This window comes from Pelophylax lessonae, assembly GCF_965119305.1.
Source record: "Pelophylax lessonae genome assembly, chromosome: 1".
In the NCBI taxonomy this organism is placed as follows: domain Eukaryota; kingdom Metazoa; phylum Chordata; class Amphibia; order Anura; family Ranidae; genus Pelophylax; species Pelophylax lessonae.
In genome coordinates, this window is record NC_138768.1 from 437755612 (window position 1) to 437781057 (window position 25446).

The window sequence follows — 25446 nt, forward strand, 5'->3', positions numbered from 1 at the left end:
CAGTATTTCTGGCGATACAAGATACTGCCAAGGCTGGTGCCATACTGGATGCAGAGTCCCATGCTCTTTGTATTAGGACCTCTATTTTTCCAGACATAGGCTGCTATATTACCTGTATTCTCAAAGGACAGGTAAGATTTTTTTGGTTAAGAAATGGAACAAGTGGCGCAAGCTGTTAGATTTTTTGGTTGCTTGGGATAAGGATGAGTCTAGCTTAGGAATTTTTAGGAATTTTTTAAGCTCTTCTTCTTTGAAGGGAAATTTCCTTTTCCAACTTTTTGGCTTCAGGAGGCTTTTCTCCGGAAATTGCCATTCTTGGAGGATTAGATCCTTTATTTGTGATTTGTGAATAGGAAAGGTTTTTGAGGGATCTTTGCCTAAACCTTTGTACATTTTGTCTTGTACTAAAGTTCCTTTTGGAGAGTCTGGGATTCCTTCGGTACTATAAAACGCTTGAAGGAGTCCTTCTAAGTCCTCTATGGGAAACAGACTTCTGTTCCTTTTGGAATCCTCCTACTCACCATCGGATCCGAATCCTCCCCTGAGCTAGGTTGGGACTTAGCCTGGCTCCCTATCTCCCCTGGGTCTTTTTCCTCCTCTCTCACTTGGGCAGGTGGTGGACCCTGTGATGCAGGCAAAAAGATTGAAGGCCCAGCCCTAGACAAGATACTCTCTTGAGAGGGGGTTGCCACTGTTGTCTGCTGGGGAGGTCCAGAGGTATGCAAACTCTGGATGGTAGCCAACATTTCCTCCTGCATAGATTTGAGGAAATCCTTCATTAGGACTGGGGCCTCTTCACCTGCCAATTTATTGATGCAGGTATAGCAAAACGGCTTTGTGCATGTTCTAGCCAGTTTTTTCCTGCAATTACCACATCTCTTGAAGGAGCAAGTGTTAGATGTAACAGGGGGAGATAGGATAGAGGCCTCCTGTGTCCCTGCTGGGACTTCTGCAAGAAAAGAGAATATAACTAAGATCACTCTTCTTGCATGTTTATACAATCTTTAGGCTACATGAAATCTTTTGGGGAAAGCGGGATGCACCAGGCCTGCACACACTGTTACACAACTTCCCCCCTGAAGAAAAAGGAAACCCCACGGTCTTAACGGTATCCGTTCTGCTTTTCGAGGTAGCCACCCGGAGCAACTTTCCTTCCTCCCTAAGGCGAGAAGCACCGGTCTTTTCTTTAGCAGCCTTGCCGTTCTGAGGGGCTGAAGGCTCTGCCATGTTACCGCCAAGCAGTTTGAGCGTCTCCTCTGGATGTCTCCCTTCCTTCCGCGCTGTACTACGCATATCCGTTTCCGGCGGAAGTTCCGGTCCTTCTAAAAATTTCCTCAAGCTGCTGCAATCTTCTGGGAGAGCGGAGGAGACCCCTGCACACCGTCAGGGCCTAGGATAGGAAGGACCACCACCTAGGAACACCTGCCCGGGACTTCTTGGCCACCTGTAAGAAGCCTAGAAGGCGGCAGGTAAGGCGAAGCCTAACCTTGGCCTGACCGAACCTGGCTTACAGGGGGACCCATCCACACCAGCATTGTTTTGGGTCATAGAAAATAAAAAAAAAACTTTTCACTAAAACGTTACACACTAAACTGACGACCAAGGGAAGGGTGGGGCTTTTTAACAGAAGAGCAATGGGAGTGTGTTTCCTGTTGGGGAGGAACTACCATCTCTCACATGTTGGCCATCCTGGAGGGATGGAGAGAAAAATGTATTCATTTATGTCCATTGAACGATCGAACAAAATTTGGTCATTACACGATGGCACGATCGTCTGCTCTCACGGTCAAGTGTTCGTTTTTCGAAAGTTAGTTAAAAAACGATTTTTTCGTTTAATCCAGATTAATGCTGGCGTATGGCCAGCATTAATCTGGAGGAGTGGGCATTCCTAGACAGGCTACCATTGCAAGCAGACAACCGTAACATCTGCATTCTTGAAAGAACTGAAATCAAATGAATGACAGTTAGACTGGGGAGGAAAGAGCTAGAATAGTAATGATGGATGTCCACCAGCCAGGAAATTAAAGGATAAGTTCACCTTTAGTAACAGGTTACCCATATTTAGGGTGTAACAGGTTACTAAATCAGGTAGTGGGGTGTAATGGGGGTGGTTGACTAGGTAGGTAGCATTGGTTGTTACACAAATTCGGTGGTCGTACGAGTGTTGCATTCCTGTGAAACTTCTAATGCTTGTGAACAATGCAAAATCTTTTTTTTTCTTTTCTGTAAAAGTAGTCCTCAAAGTAGTATTAAAGGGGTTCTAATAGCAGAAGGTTTTCAATCTTAATGTATCTATGCATTAAGATAGAAAAAAGCATTCTGTGTGCAGCAGTTCCCCTCATACTTACCTGAGCCCCCATCACGATCCAGCGATGTTGCACGAGAGCCTCTGCTTTAGGACTTTAATACCACTTTAAGGATCTACAATTAATAAATTGTTGCTGACATTGTACTTGCGCTTTTCTGAAAAATCCAATGTTAATGTACATCATAAATAACCCCATTTGTACTGTGCTGGTAGATCTTAAAACAGGTGTATACCAGATGTGAAAGCCTTCCTAAGAGAGAGTAACAGATACAGAAGCTGGACTTCGTCATTGTACTGTGCAGTCACTTGTAAATGTATGTTTACTCGAATGCATGAAGATCAGACTGATATTTGGAACAACAATTGCAGCTTCTATTAGGATAGATAGATATAGATAGACAGAATAGATTAATATTCTGCAGTTGACTGCCGCATGAAACGGTCAAAAATTGATATATGAATTATGGCCTCGATTGCAAACACTATTTTTGAAATGCACTGATCCCAAAAGACGAGTAGTAAATATGCCTTCATGCTGCTCAGATGTTAAAACAGTCGGAGGTTTCTAAAAATTTTGCCTATTATGTTTTTCCCCTCATGTTGTGACCCTTGTAATTGCAGTAGGAATCTGAACAATTCCTGGAATCCGTTCCCATCAAGGGATTTGTATATGATTTTTTAAAATAAATATTTCTTACAAAGTTAGTTCCTATCTGTGCCGTTCTATGTTGTGGGTCTGGACAGCTACTGGTTAAGCCAGCCATGCAAATTGCTTTCCTGCAACCACGGATTGCAAAAAAGAAGTGCCCTCAAATCTCCCATCAACACAGACCGTGTTGATGAGCGAATCCCTCCTGCTGGACTACAGTCTTCTCCCAGCGGGGGAAGCCGTCCCTGCCGGGAGACAGCGATTGTTAGCAGCTATAGCATTCCCTAGCAATAATCGCAGGTAAAACCCAGCATGCTGGATGTACCAATTTGGTACACTCAGCCTGCCCATACACCGTTTAAATCTCGGCCGGTTTCTGGTGAACCAGCCGAGATTTGCACAGTGTATGGCCATCTTAGCAAACGTTATGTTTACAGGATAGATCATTGATTTGCTATCTGTGCATCCATGTCAGTTGGAGCCCAGTCCTAAGTATACAAAAAAATTTAAGCAAAACAGGAGCCCATTGTAATTTGTGAAGAGAGGGTAGGCTTTATCAATGGCGTTTTTCAGTGTTCTGCCATAAGTCGCTCTGCTTTGTCAAGGAAAAAAAAAATAAATAAATAAGTGTTCAACCAGACTCAATAAAATGATAGCAAGCGAGTACTGCAGAGCATCATTGGAGTGACAGCTCTGGGGCTTACAACCACCAAGATGAGGGCACTTTGCAGCAGTCTCAGACATGCTCCGTGTCATATCATACCAATAATTACAGGAACATTAAATAAACCAAGTACAAAATGTGTTTATTGCAGCAAACCAGTACTTTAATGCATTGGCTTTATATTTTCTGTCTTAGGGTGACCATACTCATTTTCTGTATCTATGGATGAGCAGTGTTGTCACCCTAGGCTACTCTCCCGATGATCATACAGAGTACTGGGAAGGCTGCTGTTGTGGTCTTTAATTCTAGTTTAGTGCACAAGGACTGGATTTCTGTCAGGATCAACTAGCATTTTTCTAAAATTACACCTAGATGTGCTGCTTCATTTGTTTGATTTTTTAGGCTAAAGATTAAAAAACTGGTTTGTAAACAAAGGGTTCACAAATACACAGAGACCTTTGGCTAAATAAAAATCAAAACAGATTGCATTGGTACCCAACTTCCTAAATCCCACTTAGACAACTCCATATTTGCATTCCTCTACAGTTATAAAAACAAGCGTGCATATCCCTATAAACACGATCTAAATATATAAATCAAATTGTCTTTAGATTGCGTTTATAGGGATATGTGCACTTTTTTTTTTTTTTTAAACACAGAAGTTTGCAATGTCTATTATTTAGACATTTTGAACTACTGCAATCTTGTGTTTATTTTTACACTAAGCGTGAGTTTATATGTTGATTCTTAACTGTATACAAACGCATGTTTGGCTTGAAAATCAATGTCAATTAGGTTAAGCACTTACCATTATTTTCTTATACAACACCATTACATTATCATCATCAAAGGGAAGGTATCCACACATCAGTGCGTACATAAGCACACCCATGCTCCAAATATCTGCCTAAAATACAGAAAAATAATTAGTTGCATTTATAATAAAGACCAGTGGCTTCTGTAATTGTAACCACAGCAACTAATATCAGACATTGTAAAGTAGGACAAAGAGCCAACATTAAAGCGATTCTAAATTATCACCCTGCAAAACAACCAATTCAGTTTAAAATAGAAATAGGATATTATATATTATACACACACACACACAAAAACCTTGGTTTGAGAGTAACTTGGTTTAAGAGCGCTTTGCAAGACAAGCAAAATTTTCAAATAAATTTTGACTTGATATACAAGCGATGTCTTGATATACAAGTAGCCTCAAGTCACAGCTGAGTATAAAAGAGAAGAGAGGCGCCTCTCTAAGTGTAGCAATATGGTTCCATTTAATGAAGGTACAACATTTAGCAACTCACATGGTTGATGATTAAAAGGGGCACATCTAAAGGATACAGGCATCAGGGGTAAAGCTGTCCACATAGACCATCCTCCGCACTGTCATCTACGTCATCCTTTCCATGCTGCCCCTCGCTTTCAGATCGCTTTATTGCAGGGTGGTCTTCCCAGTCAGGATTACAGACTAGCAACCGGTGGTGCAGAAGATAGTCTATGTGGACAGCTTTACCCCAGATGCCTACATATTAAGATGTGCCTCTTTTATACATCAACCATGTGAGTTGCAAATGTTGTACCTTCATTAAATGGAACCATATTGCTACACTTAGAGGCGCCTCTCTTATCTTTGATACTCTGTAGCTCCTGCTGGATTTTGCTTCCAATCCCCTTGTGGAAGCGGCTATTTGTGGATGGACATTTTATGGTTATATAACCTATCGCAATGCTATAATCTTTTTATATGGACTATAAACTGAAGGACTTATGAATAAATGGTTGTGGAACGAATCATCTGAGTTTCCATTATTTCATATGGGGAAATTTGCTTTGATATAAGAGTGCTTTGGATTACAAGCATGCTTCCGGAACGAATTATGCTCGCAATCCAAGGTACTTTACTATATATACATACATACATACATATACACACACACACACAATATTATATATTATTAGATAGGATTTATTTTTTTTTACACACATCTCTTTTTTATAAGAGTGATCACATTCCTGCTGTTCTCAGCTGCATAAAAGCTGGTGGAGGAGAAGCAACAGAACATGGTCTTCCCAGTGATTGGCTGTGCAGGAAAAGTCTGATCATTGGAGGAGAGTACACAGAGTTCCCAGCATGTCTAGAGAACTGATCATGGGGTGCTCTCCTGCTTTGTGTGGACAGTTTTCAAATAGGAAAGCAGAGGGACTGGCAGGAACACCAGGGATTTCACACAAAGGAAGCAATACAAAGAACAGTATACATTCTCATACAAGTACATGGTACAGCTGACACATATCAGAAATATGAAATGCTGGGGTAACAAACACTCTTAATACCTCTAACCACCAATACCTGCTCTGCACTGCATTTAATGACACAAAGTTACAGCTACTTATGTGGACCATATCATAGGCCAGAAATACTAGCCTCACTTCAACCTAAAAAGTAACTAAGCCCCTGCTCATCCCATCAGCTAAATTAAATGGTAGATAGATACTACTGTCACAGCGCCTTAGGGTAGTCTTCCAAAAAGCCACATAGCCCTGGTTAAAAAAAAAAAAAAAAAAAAAAAAAAATCTTCTGTGTCAATATAAAAGTTGCAATTATCAACTTTGCTTTTAAAGCTCTGGGGGTGTCAATTAAACCTTCAGTTTTGGAAAAAAAAAATAAAAATTTAACCACCAAAATGACAGTTCCTTACTATATTTCTATTGTGACAGATTCCTTTAAAAAAAGACTAATTACATGTCCCAGTTTGCTCAGACGGGAGAAACACATCAGTCCTAAATCATCTACAACATCTTAGGCAAACCATAAAGCTACTGCTCTTTATGTCATTCATATCAAAGACTAGCAGTGCTTCCTTTGTTTTGGCTAGGCAATCACTAAACTACAGCTTATAGCGGTAGCCATAGAAAGCATAAAGCGGAAACTCTGCCTTAGCCAGCTGGGCTAGAGAAACCAGTCACTAACTGGGCACTGCTATGTCAACCATTTTAAGGGCTTTGCCTTGCTCAAGCAACCACAGTCTCACAGACTGCTGCTAGCATGTCAGCAACAAAAAAAAAAACAAAATAGCCATCTGTCTATAAACTGCTTAGGCTGAAAGAAGCCAGCCATAAAGTAAGTGAACCAAGTCGCCTTTCAAGAGAATACCACAACAGAAAAATAATAAAAGCTCCACAAAGCAGCAAGCTTTCTCAGAATAAAAGCTGGAAACCTCAGAAACCTCATCTGTTCTACAAAATCTTTGCAATGTTAGGTTTACCCAAACGTTTTAATTTTGTAAATGTTAATGACGTCAGAACTAGAAACAGTCAAGTTTTCTTGTTGAGTTTATTCAAATTTGGGAGACAGACCCTCATTTCCCACTTTTGGTGACTATTTATTTTAATTTTTAGTATGCAAGATAGTTAAAGCGGTAGTATACTAAAAAAAAAAAAAAAAAAAAAAAAAAAAAAACCCTGCAAGACAAAGGCATAATGAGCTAGTAAGCTCATTATGAAATACTTACCTTAGAATGAAGCCCCGACACAGACCCCCGGACACCGCTGTGGGAGCTGACATGATCCCTCGGCGTCTCTTCTGGGTTCGGCGGCTCCGGCACTGTGAGTGGCCGGAGCCGTGATGACGTCACTCCCGCGCGGGAGTCATTTTCCGGCACTTCCCGGCAAGGAAACTCTGAAGGTCCGCCGGACCGTCAGAGCGCATGCTCCGCTCGCGTAAGCGGCTCCATGCAGTGCAAATATCTCCTAAACCGTGCACGTTTAGGAGATATTAATTGTACCTACAGGTAAGCCTTATTATAGACTTACCTGTAGTTAAGTAACAAAAAGAGGGATACTACCGCTTTAAAGTCGAGAATCTGTCAGATTTACTGGTTCCTACGCTATCCAAATCTAAATTAAAAAAAAAAAAAAAGGATGGAGGGTGGATATCTACTTTAGAAAAAACATTTCAATATATCAAATAACCAGTGCTATAATTGAAAGATCACGAATGAAAAAGCATGGCAATAGAACAGCTGCAGGCACCATTTAGATATCACCACTCAAGTCCAGGACATCATAAAATGTTCTATGGGCGGGAAGTGGCTAAACAGTTAGGGCCCATGTACACTAGGCATGTTTTTTAGAAGCTCAAAAAAACGAAGGAAAAATGCTGCGAATACGGTTTGTGCACCGACTTGTAGTAGCAGTTTAGTAGCTTTCAGTAGTGAGCGTTGGCGTTTAATTAAATTAGCATTTTTACAGTACATGAAGGAAAAAAATGGATTTTTGACTTACCCGAAAATCCTTTTCTCTTCGGTTCATTGATGGACGCAGTATCAGTAGGGTTATACTGCCCCCTAGAGGAGTAAGACACTAGGCAGAAAAAAGTTTTGGGCAGTCCCAGGGGGTATACCCTCTCTCTTCCTGCATAGGATGTCAGTTTTGTATCAAAGCAGTGTCAGGGAAAACAATACCAACCCAACTCAAAATAGAGGGGTGGGTACTGCATCCGTCAATGAAGAGAAAAGGATTTTACGGTAAGTCAAAAATCCAGGTTCTCGATCGTTCATTGACGGACGCAGTCCTCTGATGCACATCAGTAGGGACATCCCAAAGCAGTACCACAAAAATGAGGTGCGGGAAAAGCAGAAAAAAAAAAAAAGTCCCCAAAGCTAAAACACAGCCAACCAGGCAACACGGAACTCATCCGAACAGCAAGATGAGGCCCATCTGAAACAAACAGTAAACCCCCTCAAGGAAGGCCAAAAATCCCCCTAAACAGCAGCCTGGAAAACTTTGCGGCCAAAAGGAGGCATCAGCCGATGCCAACACATCCACCTTATAAAATTTGGCAAAGGTGTGAACAGACAAATGCCTGAAGGCGAAAAGCCCAGGAAGCACTAAGCGCCCAAGTAGAACGCAACTTAACAGGGAAAGGTGGAACCTGACCCTTAATTGAATAAGCCTTCACCACGGTCCGTCTGATCCATCTGGAAATAGTCACAGCAGATGCAGGCAACCCTTTCTTTGGGCCATCCAATAGAACAAAGAGCGAATCTGACTTACGAAAAGATTCAGGAGTCGCTACATACACATTGATTGCCCGAACCACACCCAGAGTATGCAAAGCACATTCCTTAGGATGTTTGGGCTTAGGACACAAAGATGGTAATGCAATGTCCTCGTTTAAGTGAACACTAGAAAACACCTTCTGAGGGAAGGATGGATCCGGACAAAGTAACAATTTATCCCTATGAACCACCAGATAGCTAGAACAGCAGAACAATGCCGCCAGTTCCGACACCCTACCCACAGAAGTAATAGCCACCAAGGCGGCCACCTTCTGGGATAAGGTAAGCAGGGGAATCTCCCGAATACTTTCAAAAGTAGGTTTCTGAAGAACTGACAGCACCAAATTAAGGTCCCAAGGTGGCAACGGAGGTCGCACCGGAGGTACCAAATATAGCACCCCCTGGATGAAGTTATGCACCAGAGAATGGGTGGCCAACGGCCTTTGGAAGAAAATTGCCAAGGCCGAAAACCTGACCCTTGATAGTACTCGAAGGCCAACTTTTGATCAACTTCCCCCCTGAAGGAAAGCCAAGATCTGAGCCACAGAGTAAGAGCAAAGGGGGAGCCCCAAGAGACTCACACCATGCAATATACAACTTCCACGTACGACAATAAAATCTTCCTAGAAGTCGCTTTCCTCGCTTTAAGTAAAGTGGGAATCACTGAAGCAGACAATCCCCTGTCCTTCAGTATCTGGCTTTCAACAGCCAAGCTGTCAAAGCCATCGTAAAGCAGGATGCAAGATTGGACCTCGAGACAGTAGATCGTCCCCGAGGAGGAAGTCTCCAAGGAGCGTCTGCGACTAGACTGACCAGGTCGACATACCAAGCTTGGCGAGGCCAGTCCGAAGCCACAAGAATGACCAGAATCCCTTTCTGCTTCAATCCTGCGAAGAAGTCTTGGCAGCAACTTGAGAGGAGGAAAGGCATACATCAGCTGATACTGACCCCATGGCACAACTGCTGGAACACCTCCGGATTTAGGGACCATCCCCCTGCATTTAAGGCCTGTCAACTGAGGTAATCCGCCTGCCAATTTTCCACTCCTGAATGTGAACAGCGGAGAGAGCTGGAACAAGGCGCTCTGCCCAATGAAGAATGCCTGCCACTTCCATGGCCAGAAGAACACTCTTGGTGCCCCCTTGGTTATTGATATAGGCCACGGCCTTGGCATTGTCCGATTAAATGCGCACTGGACAACCCCTCAGGTGCTCGGTCCAGTGGACTAGGCAAAGTCTAGTCTAGCTCTCAGCTCCAGGACATTGAACGTTACCTGGATTCCTCCAGGGACCAGACTCTCTGAACAGAGAACCTGCAGAGGACTCCTCCCCACCCGGACAGGCTTGCATCCGTAGCGACAATTGTCCAGTATATAGGGAGGAAGGATTTTCCTTGCTTGAGCATCAGGGACCGAAGCCACCAGATCAGGGACTCCCTGGTCACCTGGCTCAGCTGGATCCGCATGTCCAGAAAGTTTGGATTCTTGTTCCATTTGAGAAGGATTTCCCTCTGGAGGATCCTCGTGTGGAAATGAGCGAAAGGAACCGCCTCGAAAGACGACACAATCAGTCCCAGAACTCGCATGCAGGTTCGAAAAGACGACCATTTGCTGGACAGCAACAGCTGAACTGCAGTCTGAAGGATCAAGAGTTTTTCCGGAGTCCAAAGATAGTCCAGTCTTATGGAAGGCACCAGGGACGACTTCTGAAGGTTTAGAATCCACCCGAACTCCTCCAGAGTTCTCATGGTGATTTCCAAATTAGTTGCCAGCACCGTAGGGGACTCCGCACAGAGAAGCAGATAGTCCAGGTAACCCAGGACCGATATCCCCCGCTGCCGTAGCAGCGCCAGGATCTGAGCCAACACCTTCGTGAAAACTGAAGGAACGGAGGCGAGACCAAAGGGTAACACCACAAACTGATAGTGATCCTCTCCTACGGCAAAAAAACTGAGAAACCGTTGGTGACCTGCACAGATTGGGATGTGAAGGTAGGCATCTTTGATGTCTATGGAGGCCAGGAAATCTCCCTGATGTAGGGAAGCCACCACCATGCGAACGGATTCCATCTTGAATTTCTGAATTCGCACGGAACCATTCAGTGCCTTTAGGTCCAGGATTGGACACACCTTGCCTTCCTTCCTGGGAACCATGAAAAGGTTGGAATAGAAACCCTGAAAACATTACACACACGGAACTGGAACTATCACCCCTTGTTGTACCAGGTCCTGTACTGCCCCATAGAGTGCCAGCAAGCGATTTGGGGACAGCTGTACATTGGAAGGGAAAAACCTTACTGGAGGGATGGATCGAAACTCGATCTTGTAAACGGACTATATGACCTCCTGAACCCATCTGTCTGGGATCCGGGCCAGCCACAGGTCTGAGAACCGGCAAAGACTTCACCCCCACCCCAGATTCAGGTGAGGGTACACCTTCAGGCCGACGAGACCTTGTCTGCAGGTCTGGAAAAACTGGACTTTTGTTTGCCAGACCAGGGTCGCTTGGAACCACCTGAGGGAGTCTTGAAGGACTTTGCCTTATCGACTGACCCCGAGGAACGAAAAAGGTTTGTGGGCTGAAAAGGAGGGACCCCATCTGCGACGAGGGTCCTTACCCTTGTTAGCCTGTGGAAGAAAAGTACTCTTCCCCCCCTGTGAGACCCTAATAAGGTCATCCAGGGTAGCGCCAAACAGGTGATCCCCTTGAAAATACAGACCGCGAGCCCCCCCCCCGAGATGTTTAACTCGCGGGGCCAGACCCTGTCCAGTTGGACTATGCCGCGGCCGACCCAGCGCGTTGCTAAGGTCTGCCCACGCTCACTGGCCAGCTGGTGTGACCACCGATCTATAAATCCAGCCCCTCGCCCAGATTCGGCATAGTTGCTTGTAAAACTCAAGAAAAAAAATCTGGAGAAAGCTAGCTAAAAAATTATCTACATTAAAAAAAAACAAAAAAACAAAAAAAAAAAAAACAAACAAACACCTTGTCTCTTTTTTTAGTTAAATATAAACATGTCATACTTACCTGCCCTGTGAAATTGTTTTGTACAGAGCAGCCCAGAGCCTCCTCTTCTTGGGTCCTTCACTGCTCCTGTCTCCTCCCTCCTGTTGAGTGTCCCCACAGCAGGCAGCTTGCTACTGGGGCACCCGAGCCAAGTCACAGCTCCCTTTGTCCATTCAGACAAGGAGATGTGTCCTGGCCCTGCCCCTTTTCTCTCCTAATTGGCTGACAACAGCGGGAGCCAACAAGCGCATCACTGCTGTCTGTCAATGAGTAGTGAGGCAGCCGAGACATTCCTGCAACATCGCTTTATCTAGATGGGGCTCAGGTAAGTATTAGGAGGGCTGCTGCATAGAAAAGGTTTTTTATCCTAATGTATAGAATACTTTAAGGCACAAAGCTTGAATACTGAAGGCTAATAGCATATGTACTTTAGAAACTGTAGAGGAGGAAAATATTTAAAAAACAGAAATCACAAAAAAGGAAAAACCAACATAGTAAAATTCCTACCTCTGAGCCAATATACGCTTTTCCTTGTACCAATTCAGGGGCTGCATATGCTGGACTGCCACAACAGGTCATTAGGTGATAATCCATTCCACCCTACATAAGAAAAATAAAAAGATAAGCCACCATAAAACCCCATATTCACGAAACAATTTGAAGGGATTACTAACTCATATGTAAAAGACCAGCATCTGCAATAAGTTGTTGCTTAGCTCAAGATTATTTACCAAAATGCTGGAGGACACATGCAGTAGCTCAGCCCAGTTTTGAAGGCATTTTTATTGTTATACTGCCACCTACAGGAGTAGACACTGGGGAAACAAAACCCCCAAAAAAGGCCAAAGGGTAAATGCTCCTACCACAAGAATGTCTCAACTTTGTAGCAAAGCAGAACTGAAAACATGATCAAAAACAGAGGGGTGTGACCCGTGTCCCTCAATGGCCTCCCAAAAAAGGCTTTTATGAGGAATACAAACATCCTATATTCTCATCTATGAGGGTCACAGGAAGGCTCACATATTTGGTCGGTCCAAAAGCAGTCCCAATTGAAGGGTGGGCACCACAGCAAAAAGCATCAACAGGCTCAAGAAAAAAAAAAGTAAATTAAACAGAACAATGGCTGGGTGTCTGCCAGCAGGACCTTGCACCTGAAGCTGGCATCAGAGAAGGCTGAAATGTCCACCTAATAGCAATTAGAAAACGAATTGCCAGTCCTGCAAATTTAAGAAAAACTTGCCCAATGCCAAAAACCCATAGTGTACTCACCTATCTAGTAGAATGACAAATAGAACACAGGGCGCAAAAAGCAAAGTGCAATAATAAGTAAAACTTTCAAAATCACACACATTAGAATGTGCAGGTAGGCGTACTTGATGTCGATAGAGGTGAGAAGAAATCCCCCTGATGTAGGGACGCCACTACCATGTGAATGAACTCCATCCGGAACTTCAGTACTCACACAAAGTAGCTTAGCGCCTTGAGGTCCAGAATTGGACGTAGCTTGCCTTCCTTCCTGGAACTGTAAAGAGGTTTGAGGAAAAACCCCTGAAGATGTTCCGAAGTCAGAACCGGAACAAAACACCGCTTAAAGCGGAGTTCCAGCCTCGGAAAAGTTTTTTTAGAAAAAAATACCCCTGGGACAGTCAGGGCTAGTGCATTCCACAATGCATAGCCTCTGAACTGTGCCAGGTCGCACTTACTTTTTAGAAAAAATACTTACCTTGAAAATTTCTTATCCAGCGCTGCCACCTCAGGTGTGGGCAGCTGAAGCCAGGGGACTTTTGGTCGCTTACTCATAACTGGTTATGAGTAAGCGACCGATAGAGTCGTGAAACGCGTCAACCTGTCCCATGTCTGTGTGATGCACTTGTGCATTTGAGTTTATGGGAATAAACATCTCCAGTTCACTTACTCCAGAGTGCGGTCAATTTTTCTCTTCCAACACTTGATTCCTGGATGACGGATCCGACCGGCACCGGAGTGTCTTGCCTCCCCTGAGCGGCTTTTTTCTGTTTGCTACAAAGGTGCTCCCTCATGTCAAGGAAGGCTTCACTGAGGATATGGCAAACAGTCAAAGAGGGAGAAGACTTTGCATTCTGTTCCCTAAAGTGTTTGTAACTTTCAAAAATGGTATTTAGAAGCTTTGTTTTCCACACACACTTACACTGTGTGTTCTAGCTGAATAAAAAAAGGAGGGGCTGGCAGTAATTTGTTTAAAATACTAATAGCAGCAGGAGGGGATGGGAGGGGAGGGGACAGCCAGCTAAGGCTGGCCATACATGTTCAATTCTCTTATACAATTACCAAAAAACAGAATATGAGGTCAAAACTAAACAACTTTTAATCGTTTCCAATTAGGCAGGCCTTTGCACTACATAGTTTAAGGTGAATCTAAAGGAAAATTGTACAAGAAAATTGAACATGTATGGCCAGCCTTACACACACACACACACACACACACACACGGAGGGGAGGACACAGGACAGAGCAGATGACGGAGACAAGTATCCTGACCATGACCCCCTAGCTCAGCAGCCATGATAAAAAGTAGTCTGCTCTCAGGAGGGGAAAGTCAGGACTAAAACCAGTATTGTAGGCGCTACAAAGGGGTAATTGAAAAAAAAAATAAAGCACTATGCTAAAGCTTGCACATTAAAAAGGGACAGGAGCAGAACGAAATTTTTGTAAAATCTTACCTGTAAAATTCCTTTCTCTGAGTCCTCCGACAGTCGCTGCCTCCTCCAAGTCCTCACTGTTGGGTATTGTCTTCCTATCCGTAGGAATAGCTAGGCATATAGACTTAGTCCAAAGACAAAAGGCATTAGCATATACACACCCACAGGGGCTGTCCCATCCGGTCAATACCCCCCCTGCATCACCACTCCCAACTCAGTTTGGTAGCATAGCAGTAGGTAATAAGAACCCCAAAAGAGGGGCGGGGGCGGCGACTGTCGGAAAGGAATTTTACAGGTAAGATTTTACAAAAATTCCGTTTTCTCTTACGTCCTCCGACAGTCGCCGCCTCCTCTAAGTCCTCACTGTTGGGATGTCCCAAAGCAGTATAGACATGAGGGGTGGGAGACGCAACCGTAGAAAAGGCAACGCAGTACCCACAGCAGAGAAAGGAATTTTACATGCACCGTAAGAAAACCAACTGGGCAACAGAAAACAAACAATGCTCAACAGGAGCAACAACCCCGGAAAGCAAATGCCAACAGCCAGGGACCCAGAGAAAAATTCAAGGGTCCATCATGGCACTGCCGCACTGAGAACTTTGCCGCCAAAAGCAGCATCAGCTCATGCCAGAACGTCTACTTTGTAGAACTTGGTAAAAGTGTGCACCGACGACCAAGTCGCCGCCTTGCACACCTGGGCCACCGAGGCCCGATGCCAATAGGCCCAAGATGCACTCAAAGACCTGGTAGAGTGAACAGGGAAGGGCGGAACCCGTTCCTTCAAGGCGTAAGCCTGCTCAATGGTCTGTCTGATCCATGTGGCAATAGTTGCTGCGGACGCAGCCATGCCCTTCCGAGGTCCCTCAGGAAGGACAAAGAGGGGATCCGTCTTTCGAAAGGATTCCGTAGACGACAGGTAAACCCTGATCGCCCTGACAACATCCAAGGAATGCAACGCAATCTCCTTTGGATGTTTTGGCTTCGTACAAAGCGAAGGCAGGACAATGTCCTCATTAAGGTGAAATTCAGAGATCACCTTGGGAAGGAAGGATGGGGTGGTCTCAAAACCACCTTATCCTTGTGAATGATCAAGTAAGGGGAGCGGCAAGACAACGCCGCCAGCTCCGACACCCTGCGAGCCGAAGTGATCGCCACTAGAAAAGCAACCTTTTTCGACAGCAGAGGCAACGATATCTCCCTGATGTTTTCAAAGGGAGCACGCTGTAACACGGACAGAACCAAGTTCAAGTCCCATGGAGGTAAAGGCTCCTTCCTGGGAGGAGCCAGATGTCGCACACCTTGAATGAAGGTGCGCACCAAAGAACGAGACGCCACAGGGCGTTGGAAAAGAACAGCCAGTGCAGACACCTGGCCCTTTATCGTGGCCAGCGCCAGGCGCTGATCCACTCCAGACTGGAGGAAAGCCAAAATTCTCGACACCGAGTAAGAACGAGGGGAGAACCCCCTGGACTCACGCCAGGCAAAAATAGGCTTTCCAGGTACGGTAATAGATCTTACCAGATGAGGATTTTCTAGCCTTGATCAGGGTAGGGATAACCTCAGGAGATAGACCCTTGTCCTTCAAGACCTCGGTCTCAACAGCCAGGCCGTCAAAGCCAGCGACTGAAGCAGGATGGAAGATCGGATCTTGAGACAGGAGATCTTCCCGCAGAGGCAGACGCCACGGAGGCGCCACTGCCAGGTGAACGTCAGCGTACCGGGACCGGCGAGGCCAGTCCGGCGCCACCAGAATCACCATGTGCGGTTCCGAGACCAATCTGCGAAGGAACCGGGACAGTAACTGAATCGGAGGAAAGGCGTACATCAGACGATACTGATGCCAAGGGGCCAACAACGCATCCGAGGCATCCGCCAACGGATCGCGCGTTCTTGCCACGAACCTTCCCACCTTTCGATTTAGCCGGGATGCGAACAGATCCACGTCTGGAGATCCCCACTTCGCAAACAGCATCTGAAAGACCTCCGGGTGTAGGGACCATTCCCCCTGGGTCCGACGGCTCCGATAGTCTGCCTGCCAATTCTCCACACCCGGAATGTGAACTGCCGAGATCGCCGGGACATTAGTCTCGCCCCAAGACAGAATATCAGTCACCTCCCGGGCTGCTCGAGCACTCCTGGTGCCCCCCCTGGTGGTTGATGTAAGCCACCACGTTAGCATTGTCCGTCTGTACGCGAACAGGCAGACCCTGGAGACTGTCCGACCACTGGAAGAGAGAGTTTTATCGCTCGTAGTTCCAGCACATTTATCGGGAGGGAGGATTCCTCCTCCGACCAAGTGCCCTGGGCAGACAGGTTGCCTAGGACACCACCCCAGCCCGCCAGGCTGGCGTCCATGGTAACCACTGTCCACACCAACGGGCGGAAGGACTTGCCTTCCGCCACCGACGGGGACTGGATCCACCATAGAAGAGCCAATCTGGTCTGGCGACTCAAGGAGACATCCAGATCCAAGGACTGAGGAAGTCTGTCCCACCTGGCCAGGATTTCCATCTGGAGAGCCCGCGTGTGGAACTCGGCAAAGGGAATTGCCTCGAAGGCCGACACCATCAACCCCAGGCCCCGCATGCAGGTCCTGAGTGAGGAGGACGGATTGTCCCTGAGGGACCTGATTTCATCCCGCAAAGTCCGGAGCTTGTCCTCCGGCAAGAATACCTTTGCCTGAGCAGAGTCCAGAACCATTCCCAGATAGGGAAGGCGAAGCGACGGAGACAACGCTGATTTTTGAATGTTGATGGTCCATCCGAACTCCTGGAGCGTCTGTACCGTGATGGACAGATCGCGCACAAGGTCCTGACTGGCACGCGATCTCAGAAGCAGATCGTCCAGGTACCCCAGGACCGCAATGCCCTGGGCCCGCAGCAGGCCCAGGACCGGTGCAAACACCTTGGTAAACACCCTGGGTGCCGAAGCGAGACCGAACGGTAACGCCACAAACTGGTAGTGGTCCTCTGCGATAGCGAACTGAAGGTACCGCTGATGACCCTCAAAAATGGGGATGTGCAGGTACGCATCCTTCAGATCTATCGAAGCCAGGAAGTCTCCTGGACTCAAGGAGGCCACTACCGAACGGAGAGACTCCATTCGAAACTACCGAACATGCACGAAGCGGTTCAGCGCTTTCAGGTCCAGAATAGGACGCACTTTGCCCTCCTTCCTGGGCACAGTGAACCGATTCAAATAAAACCCCCGAAACCTGTCCCGATGAGGCACCGGGACAATCACCCCCTGAGCAAGCAGGTCCTGCACCGCTTGATGCAAGTCCTGCAGACGCCCCGGAAGCAGATGGAGATTGGAGGGAAAGAATCTGTCTGCCGGCCTGGAAAGGAATTAGATCTTGTAACCTGATCAAACGATATCCTAGACTCACCTGTCCGAAATCCGGAGCAGCCAAGGCTAGAGGAAACCGCACAAACGTCCCCCCACCCCTGAAACGGGTGAGGGCGCCCCTTCAGGCAGAGGCGGATTGTCCCGCCGAGCCGGCATTGCCGGCCTACTGCTTACCCGCCCAGGGTTTCTTCTGGTTGCCCTGGGCCTTGAAGGGCTTGCCCTTGGATTGGTTCCGAAAGGCACAAAAGGACCCCTGATTGGATCTAGGCACAGAACCCCGCTTGCCTTGGAAAGACTTGTTCTTCAGGTTCTGGGGTAGCATAGTGCTCTTGCCCCCCGTGACGCCTTTCACCAGGGTATCCAACGCCTCGCCAAAAAGGCGAGAGCCAGCATAGGGAAAATCAGCAACAGTTTTCCGCGAGGACTGGTCGGCCGACCAGCTCTTCAGCCATATCAGTCGCCGGTTAAGTACCGCGACACTCGAGAGGCGAGCCACCAAGGGGGCCTCATTTAAGGCTGCATTACACAAATACATGACTCCTTGGTGGATCTGGTCCACCATTTCCAGTCAGGCAGGTGGCACGTCATCAGACACGAGATTGCTTCTAAGCATCATAATCCAATCAGCCACCGCCTGAGCCACCATAACGGATGCAAAAACGGGTTTGAGCAACGAACCCGCCACCGTATAGGAAATGGCGGGCTAGAGACTCCAACCGCCGGTCCGTGGGATCCCGGAAAACCGGGGTATCCTCAGTAGGAATCAAGGTAGCCTTGTTCAGCACAGCCACAGTGTGATCCACCTGTGGAGGCACACACACCATCGCGATTCCATAGCCGGCGCAAAAGGATAAAGCAATTTGAACCGAATAGGTACCAGAAATGGACGTTTTAACGTGCGCCACATTTCATTAACAGTGTAATGAAATTCAGCTGGGCAGGGAAAAACCTGCACAGACTTGCAGGTCCTGTGCGTCCCAAACGAGGACACAACGCCCGGAGGACTGGGCTCATCCTCCAAATGCAAGGTATCCTTAACCGAAAAAATCAACTCATCCATGGTCGCACGTTCAGGTGACCCTGGGGAGGATGTATCAACACCCTCCACTTCAGCCTCCCCCTCAGCGGGACCCTGAAAAAGGGCACGCTCGCAGCAGCAGCCATATCCCCATCTGAATCAGAAGAGATAGACAACCTGGGCCTCTTCCTCGCCGCCCGTTCAGACATCAGCATTTCCATATTTGCCACCAAAGTCGCAACTACAGCAGCCAGATCAGGTCGCAGCAGGGCCACAGGAGAACTGGGGCCCCCCACTAAAGCTGGAGGAAACTTGCTTTCCTGAGAATCCATGGCTCAAGTTAACAAAAACTACAGTGCAAAAAGCAGTGTACTGTCCCCTTAAATAGTGCTGCGGAGTGCGCAGCCCACTGCTACTGTCACAGCTATGAAAGACCCCCAAAAAGAGAAAAGAAACTGAGCCAGAAGCAGTATGCAGAAGGAGATTGAGAGCCCGCAGAGCGTTGCCACCTGTGTCCTTGCTGCTGATGGAAAAGGAAGTGCTGCTGGAGAGGGCTGGACTATAAGCCAGACCCCAGGGAAAATGGCTGCCCCATAGGGATGCATTGGAGGCTACGCCAAAATGGCCGCCGACATGCGGCCGAACTGATCGTTCCACCGCCCACAAAATGGCGGCGGATGGCGCCAAAATGATAAGCATGATCGCCCCAGAGGAGCTATACATGTGTGCCCACAGTAAAGATGGCGGACCACGCGAAAATGCACTGCTGTGGTCGCCGCACAAGCACAACGTCTGCACCCCCAACATGCCCCTAAGGTGACACAGGGACAGGGACCCCCGGCAAACATACAGATCTGCACAAACGAACCCTGCAGGGATCGCACAGGGAGTCACACAGGCACAGACATGGGGACACACAGCAACACAGACTGCCACCCCAGACACAGGCCCCACACAGAAAAGTACTTACCTGTACCAGATGGCGTGGGGAACCTCTATGCACGGATAAACCTCTGTCCTCATCTGACCGTGAGCCAGGGACATGACGCTGCAGCACCGCAGACTAGTCCTGTGAGGTAGCCACCTCGCGGCTGCATCCCTGCAGCGAACAGGGATGGGTCGTTCGTAATGTCAGGGCGAACCATAGCTGAACGCTCGATGGCGGGCTGGGGGTCCATCTGACCCTCTGTGCCCTGGAGAACCAGGGCGGTCAGTCCGAATCCCAGCACCGCATGATCCATCTTCATCCGAAGAACAAACACTAAAGCTGACAAAATAAACAGCTAGTAAAGTAAGAAAAAAAACTGACATTTTCAAAGAAAATCAAAGAAAAGTTTTAGGAAGGCTGAGACTGAAGCCCCAGCACAAGGTAAGCCTGACTATTACTGATGCTAGGCAAATTAAAACTGAGTTGGGAGTGGTGATGCAGGGGGGGTATTGACCGGATGGGACAGCCCCCGTGGGTGTGTATATGCAAATGCCTTTTGTCTTTGGACTAAGTCTATATGCCTAGCTATTCCTATGGATAGGAAGACAATACCCAACAGTGAGGACTTAGAGGAGGCGGCGACTGTCGGAGGACGCAAGAGAAAATTAGTTTTTTTGGGGTAACAACCACTTTAAGCTTCTTCCACCAAGGAAGATGCGTGCCATTGCCACCAGTAGCATCCTAGATAATATTAAGAGCCAGTCCAAAGAGACATTGTCCCTCAAAGGCTGTGCAGATCAAAAACATTCTTTCCACAAAATTTCCACAGTCTAGCACCATAGCCAAGCAGCCATATGCCCATGTACCAACCATAAGACACATGCAAGAAATGAGAGCAGAGGCTTCCAGCAACCATCACAGCTGTAGCATTTAACAAGCAAAAGAATACCCATGGCAGAGGTTAGAACTTTTTAAAAGTATTTTGGCAAATCAAACATGGTCTGGCTTTTAAAAAATAAATAAAATTAGGTCCAGAATAGGGGGAAGGCAGGGGTCTACCAGACAGAACAGTTAGGATTATCAGGATTCAACTGATAATTTCAACCAATCATCAGTTGCATCCTAAATAAAACAAAAAAACAAAGAAAACTGGACGCATACTCAAACGAACACAAGGCTAGTAAACGATTATAGGAGAAAACTTTTGAAGCTGCAATAATCTGATGCATAGACTAGAGGGCCTGTTCACAGGGGCGTAAAGGTCAGTCGGTACAACATGAATGAAGTGTTAGGCACCTAGTGCAACTCTGAGCGGCATGCAGGCAGACTATTTAAGAGAATGCAGACAGCAGCTGTATGGCTTCACCCCCACCGCTCAGTTTGGGAGGTGTGCAGAAACAGGTGAGCAGCCCCAAATACAGACACAGGGGTTGATTTACTAAAACTGGAGAGCGCAAAATTTGGTAAAGCTCTGCATAGAATACAATCCTCTGCCAATTGTTTTTGTTGTCACAGCTTAATTGAACAGCTGCAGCAGATTTTACACTCTCCAGTTTTATTAAAATAACCCCAGTGTGAATTTGGGGCCACGTACCTGCCCCTGCACACCTGTTAACTTGGCAGTGTGGGCGAGTTCGAAAAGCTGCTGCATTCACTGACACAGGCTGTCTGCATGAAGCTCAAAGCTGTGCCAGGCACAAACATCTCATTCGTGCTCTACGGGCCTCTGTGCCCATGTGAATGGGGTCTAAGAGGCAAGGTTTCAGATGCTCACCAAACTGGGAGAGCTGTCTGCAAAGTGCCCCACACAGAACCCTATATTCCCAAAAGTCACTTTCAAGCTGTGCCTGCAACAACCAGGGGGGTTCTGACACTGCACTCCAAAGTCAGGCAGAGGATTAAAAAAAATAAAAAAATAAAAATTCTAAAAAAGGAAAAAAGGAATTCTGGTAGTGGGAGGAATTATCCCGGGCAAACATACATTATTTATTTATAATCAATCCTCCTGTGGGAGGCAGTGTAACCCAAAAGGTTATAAAAAGACTTCCGTGTCCCTCACTGAAAAATAATGAAATCAGAGGAGTGCCTACCCTACCCCTACGGCTCTAAGCAGGGGCCTGTAAATTCAGCTGTACTACCACTGTAGGGTTCATTGGTGACAAGACTCTTCTATGTGACAACAGGCACCATACCTTGTCGCGGCCTGCAGCTTACGCATGTATTTGCAAATGTGTGCAACTAAACCCGTTTTTAACGCATACTGTTAGACAGGTTGATTTGGCTGGTTGCTGGCTGGTTGGTAAGTAGTGACTGGAAATCCCTTTGCTTCTTTGACCATACATGAATAACTTGTGTGTTAATAGCAACCAGATTTTGCTTTTCTTTATACAACCTCTGCTGGAAAGAAGAAATGTAATATTTTTAAAAATTAATGTGAATGATTTTTAAAGGCACTAAGAAAACTGAATAGCCAGACTGTTACGCCTAACCTCTAAGTTGCACATACATACAGTGTATTTACCTCCCATCCAAAGGCCTACACATTTTGCAAGTAAAAGCATTTTCCTTACATTAAATCAAAAGTGCAGTAAAATATGTGCATATTTAGCGGTCCTATAATAAGGCATTTAGTTAGTTTTATTATAAAAGCAGCTTAACCCCCATCCTCTTTACCAGACTATATTATGGAAAAATGTTGCTGTATTCTGCAGCAAAGTAAAATTAGGATGAGGACTAAAAATGTACAGTTTGTTGCAATTATATTAAGTAACAGAAGAGGGAGCAAATGCCTGCAAATTGAAAAGAACAAACAAGTGATTCCAACAGTAAGAGCCGATATCGCACCTATGAAACCGCACAAAAAACACATGAAACAATATAAATGCAGAGAGCCCTTGCATACCTTTGGCTTTGCGCAGAGACCAAAGTCTATTAACTTCAAGTTCTGATCTTCATCAATAAGGAGATTTTCCTACATAAAAATAAAATCAGTGTATTTTTGTCACAAAGCTTTATATAAGCAATGAAATCAAAAAGAAATCTTAACAGAAAAAATGACTCACTGGTTTGAGATCTCTGTGTGCATATCCCTGACTATGTATATAAGCAACAGCAGATACGATTTGTCGGAAAAAAACCCTAGCCTCTTCTTCAGTTAGTCGGTCCTTGGCAATAATGTAGTCAAACAATTCACCACCAGGGCAATACTGTGGAAAAACACAATGCAGATAAAATGTTTAGGCAACACAAGCTTATACATGTAGTTAACAGGTTACAACCAGGTATTTGTTCTTGGAGACGTGTGGCTAGAAAGGTATTAAATCCTTACTGGAGTCAAACTCTATTAGAAGAAATTGAAAAAAAAAAAAACACCACGCTGCATATAAATTTTCAGTTCCAGTCAATAGATGTGAGGCTACAGGCTTATGTACATATTTACTATGCTAACCTTAAAGTGAAACTTCAGCCAAAAGGGGAATTTCTACTGTTCATCCTCCCTCCTCTGCTGCAATATTCAACACTTTCTTTTTGGGGGGGGGGGGGGGGGCAATTCAAACTTCTGTTTGAATTGCCTAGGTGATGAGAGAGGAAGGTCTAGGACACGTCACAGGTCCAAAAAAAAATTGCAGGACAAATATCAAAGCTTGCGCATGTGCTGTAAGCAGCTAACTGTGAAGCCGCAAGCTGTCATAGTTGGGTGCCCCACAGTTAAGATGCCGGAGCTACGAACCAAAGACCAGTGGAAAAAACTGTTTGGGTGAGCAGAAGGCTGACTCCTGGGAGAGGTAAGGGTCTATTTATTAAGTCAGCAGCTACAGTTTTTGTAGCTGCTGCCCTTTTAGCTTCAGAAATATGACTGGAGCTCTTCTAAGTAATGCAAAAGCCCGTTTATAGAGCTCTATAGTGCAAGCTGAGATTTACACACACCTGAATGCATCAGAGCAGCTACTCAGAAGGGGAGCGAAAACTTTATTATTGATATATAGTAGTGTGAAATAGGTTTAGGCAGATGTGAAGAAATGCTGTAAAGTAAGAATGCCTTCAAAAATATATATTTTATTGTTTATTTTTATCAATTTACAAAACGCAAAGTGAGCAAAAAGAAAAATCAAATCAATATTTTGTACGACTACCCTTTGGCTCTAAGCTAACATTAATTCTTACACTCAGGAATTAAATGAAAATCAGGAATTTTGTAAGATTATAGTCAGGTGTACGATTATCCAGTTATACCAAGCAGGTGCTAATGATCAATTTCAAACGTAGGCTGAAACTTAATGCAGATGAGACACATCATGCTTACTTCCCTTAGACATCAGAGAATGTCGAGCAGTGCCATCAGCACAGAACGGGTGGAAAACCGTGGTATTCAGGTTGTTTTCATGAAAGAATTGCTGCCAAAAAGCCTCATCTCCCATGTGGAAACAAGGCTTTGCAACACCACCATGCATGAAAACGGAACTAGGGTGCAGAAAAATGGCAGCAGGTGCTCCGGATGGAGTCAAATTTTCAAATATTTGGCTGTAGCAGGAGACAGTTAGTTCGCCCGAGGGCTGAAGAGCAGTACAATAATGGCAGGCAACAGTGAAGCATGGTGGAGGTTCCTTGCAAGTGTGGGGCTGAATTTCTGCAAATGGAGTTGGAGAATTAGTCAGGATCTATGGTGTCCTCTCAATGCTGAGATGTTCAGACAGAAACATTTATCATGCCAAACCATCAGGGAGGTGTGTAATTGGCTGTATGTTTGGGGTCGTTCTCCTGAAGAGAAAATTTGGGGCCAATGTCATTAAGAATTATCTTCAGTGTAAAGAACAAGGAGTCCTGAAATTATGGTTTGGTCCCCACAGAGCCCTGGTCTCAACATCGAGTCTGTCTAAGAGACAGAAGGATATGAGGCAGGGATTACATGAAGAGACAGAAGGATATGAGGCAGCCTACATCTATATCTATACATCCCTTGATAAAGTCACGTGATATTGTGACGCAACGCGTCGGGAAAGCCGTGGTGACGTCACTTCCGGGTCTACGGCCGAGACCGGAAGTATTGGAAGCGATCATTTACACCGCATCGGCGGCATCTATCCCCACTCCAATATGTTTATCTACATAAATGTAAGCGCATATATTACCTTGACTCATTAAATTGTTATTTAAATATACTACAACATGAGAATCCTTCATATCTTTTTCCTGGGAAATGAGTGCTTTTAAGCAAGCTTTACAACAGTTAACATTTATCTGAGGCCATCATAGAAGACCCAGATTGTGATATTCACATTGTATCCACATCTCTGAGGAAAACACCTGAGTGTGATACCTGAAACGCTCTTAAGAGTGTTAGTGGAGGTGAGTGGCCATTACACTTATTTTTGGATTTCTAGCTCACCAAAGCCCGCACTGATTCTTTTTACCGGAAGCATTAATCGTCTCACTTTATATGAACTTCACTTCCTTTTGTACCAGCACTGAATATTTTGATTTGACCTCATCCCTGGACTACCACACAGTTTCTCTAGACTGATCACAGAATTTGTCACTTGGACATATTGCTTCACCATCACTTTTTGCTATTGCTGATTTTTGTGCAAATTGAAAAAAAAATAAATAAATATTTCATTTTTTCCCCATCCTTTTCACTTTTGAGCACTGGTTATTCATGATATGATGATCACCTTTGTCACTATTTATTGAATCATTTCGTTCATTTTTGAAGAGTTACAGTGGTTCACTCTTCATAGGGCACTTTAGATTCTTCATTTATTTTTTTCTGGCTGATTTTG

General features: G+C 45.6%; 1 protein-coding gene across 1 annotated transcript in view; it reads right to left on the reverse strand.

The window, feature by feature from the left end:
* Positions 1-25446, reverse strand: part of MELK (maternal embryonic leucine zipper kinase) — a gene marked incomplete at its 5' end in the record, with an annotated part of 116699 nt that overhangs the window by 82547 nt on the left and 8706 nt on the right. The window contains 4 exons of the mRNA XM_082246439.1: positions 4430-4528; positions 12202-12294; positions 22569-22637; positions 22729-22872. Coding sequence (XP_082102565.1) covers positions 4430-4528; positions 12202-12294; positions 22569-22637; positions 22729-22872 — 405 coding nt within the window. The remainder of the gene's footprint in view (positions 1-4429; positions 4529-12201; positions 12295-22568; positions 22638-22728; positions 22873-25446) is intronic.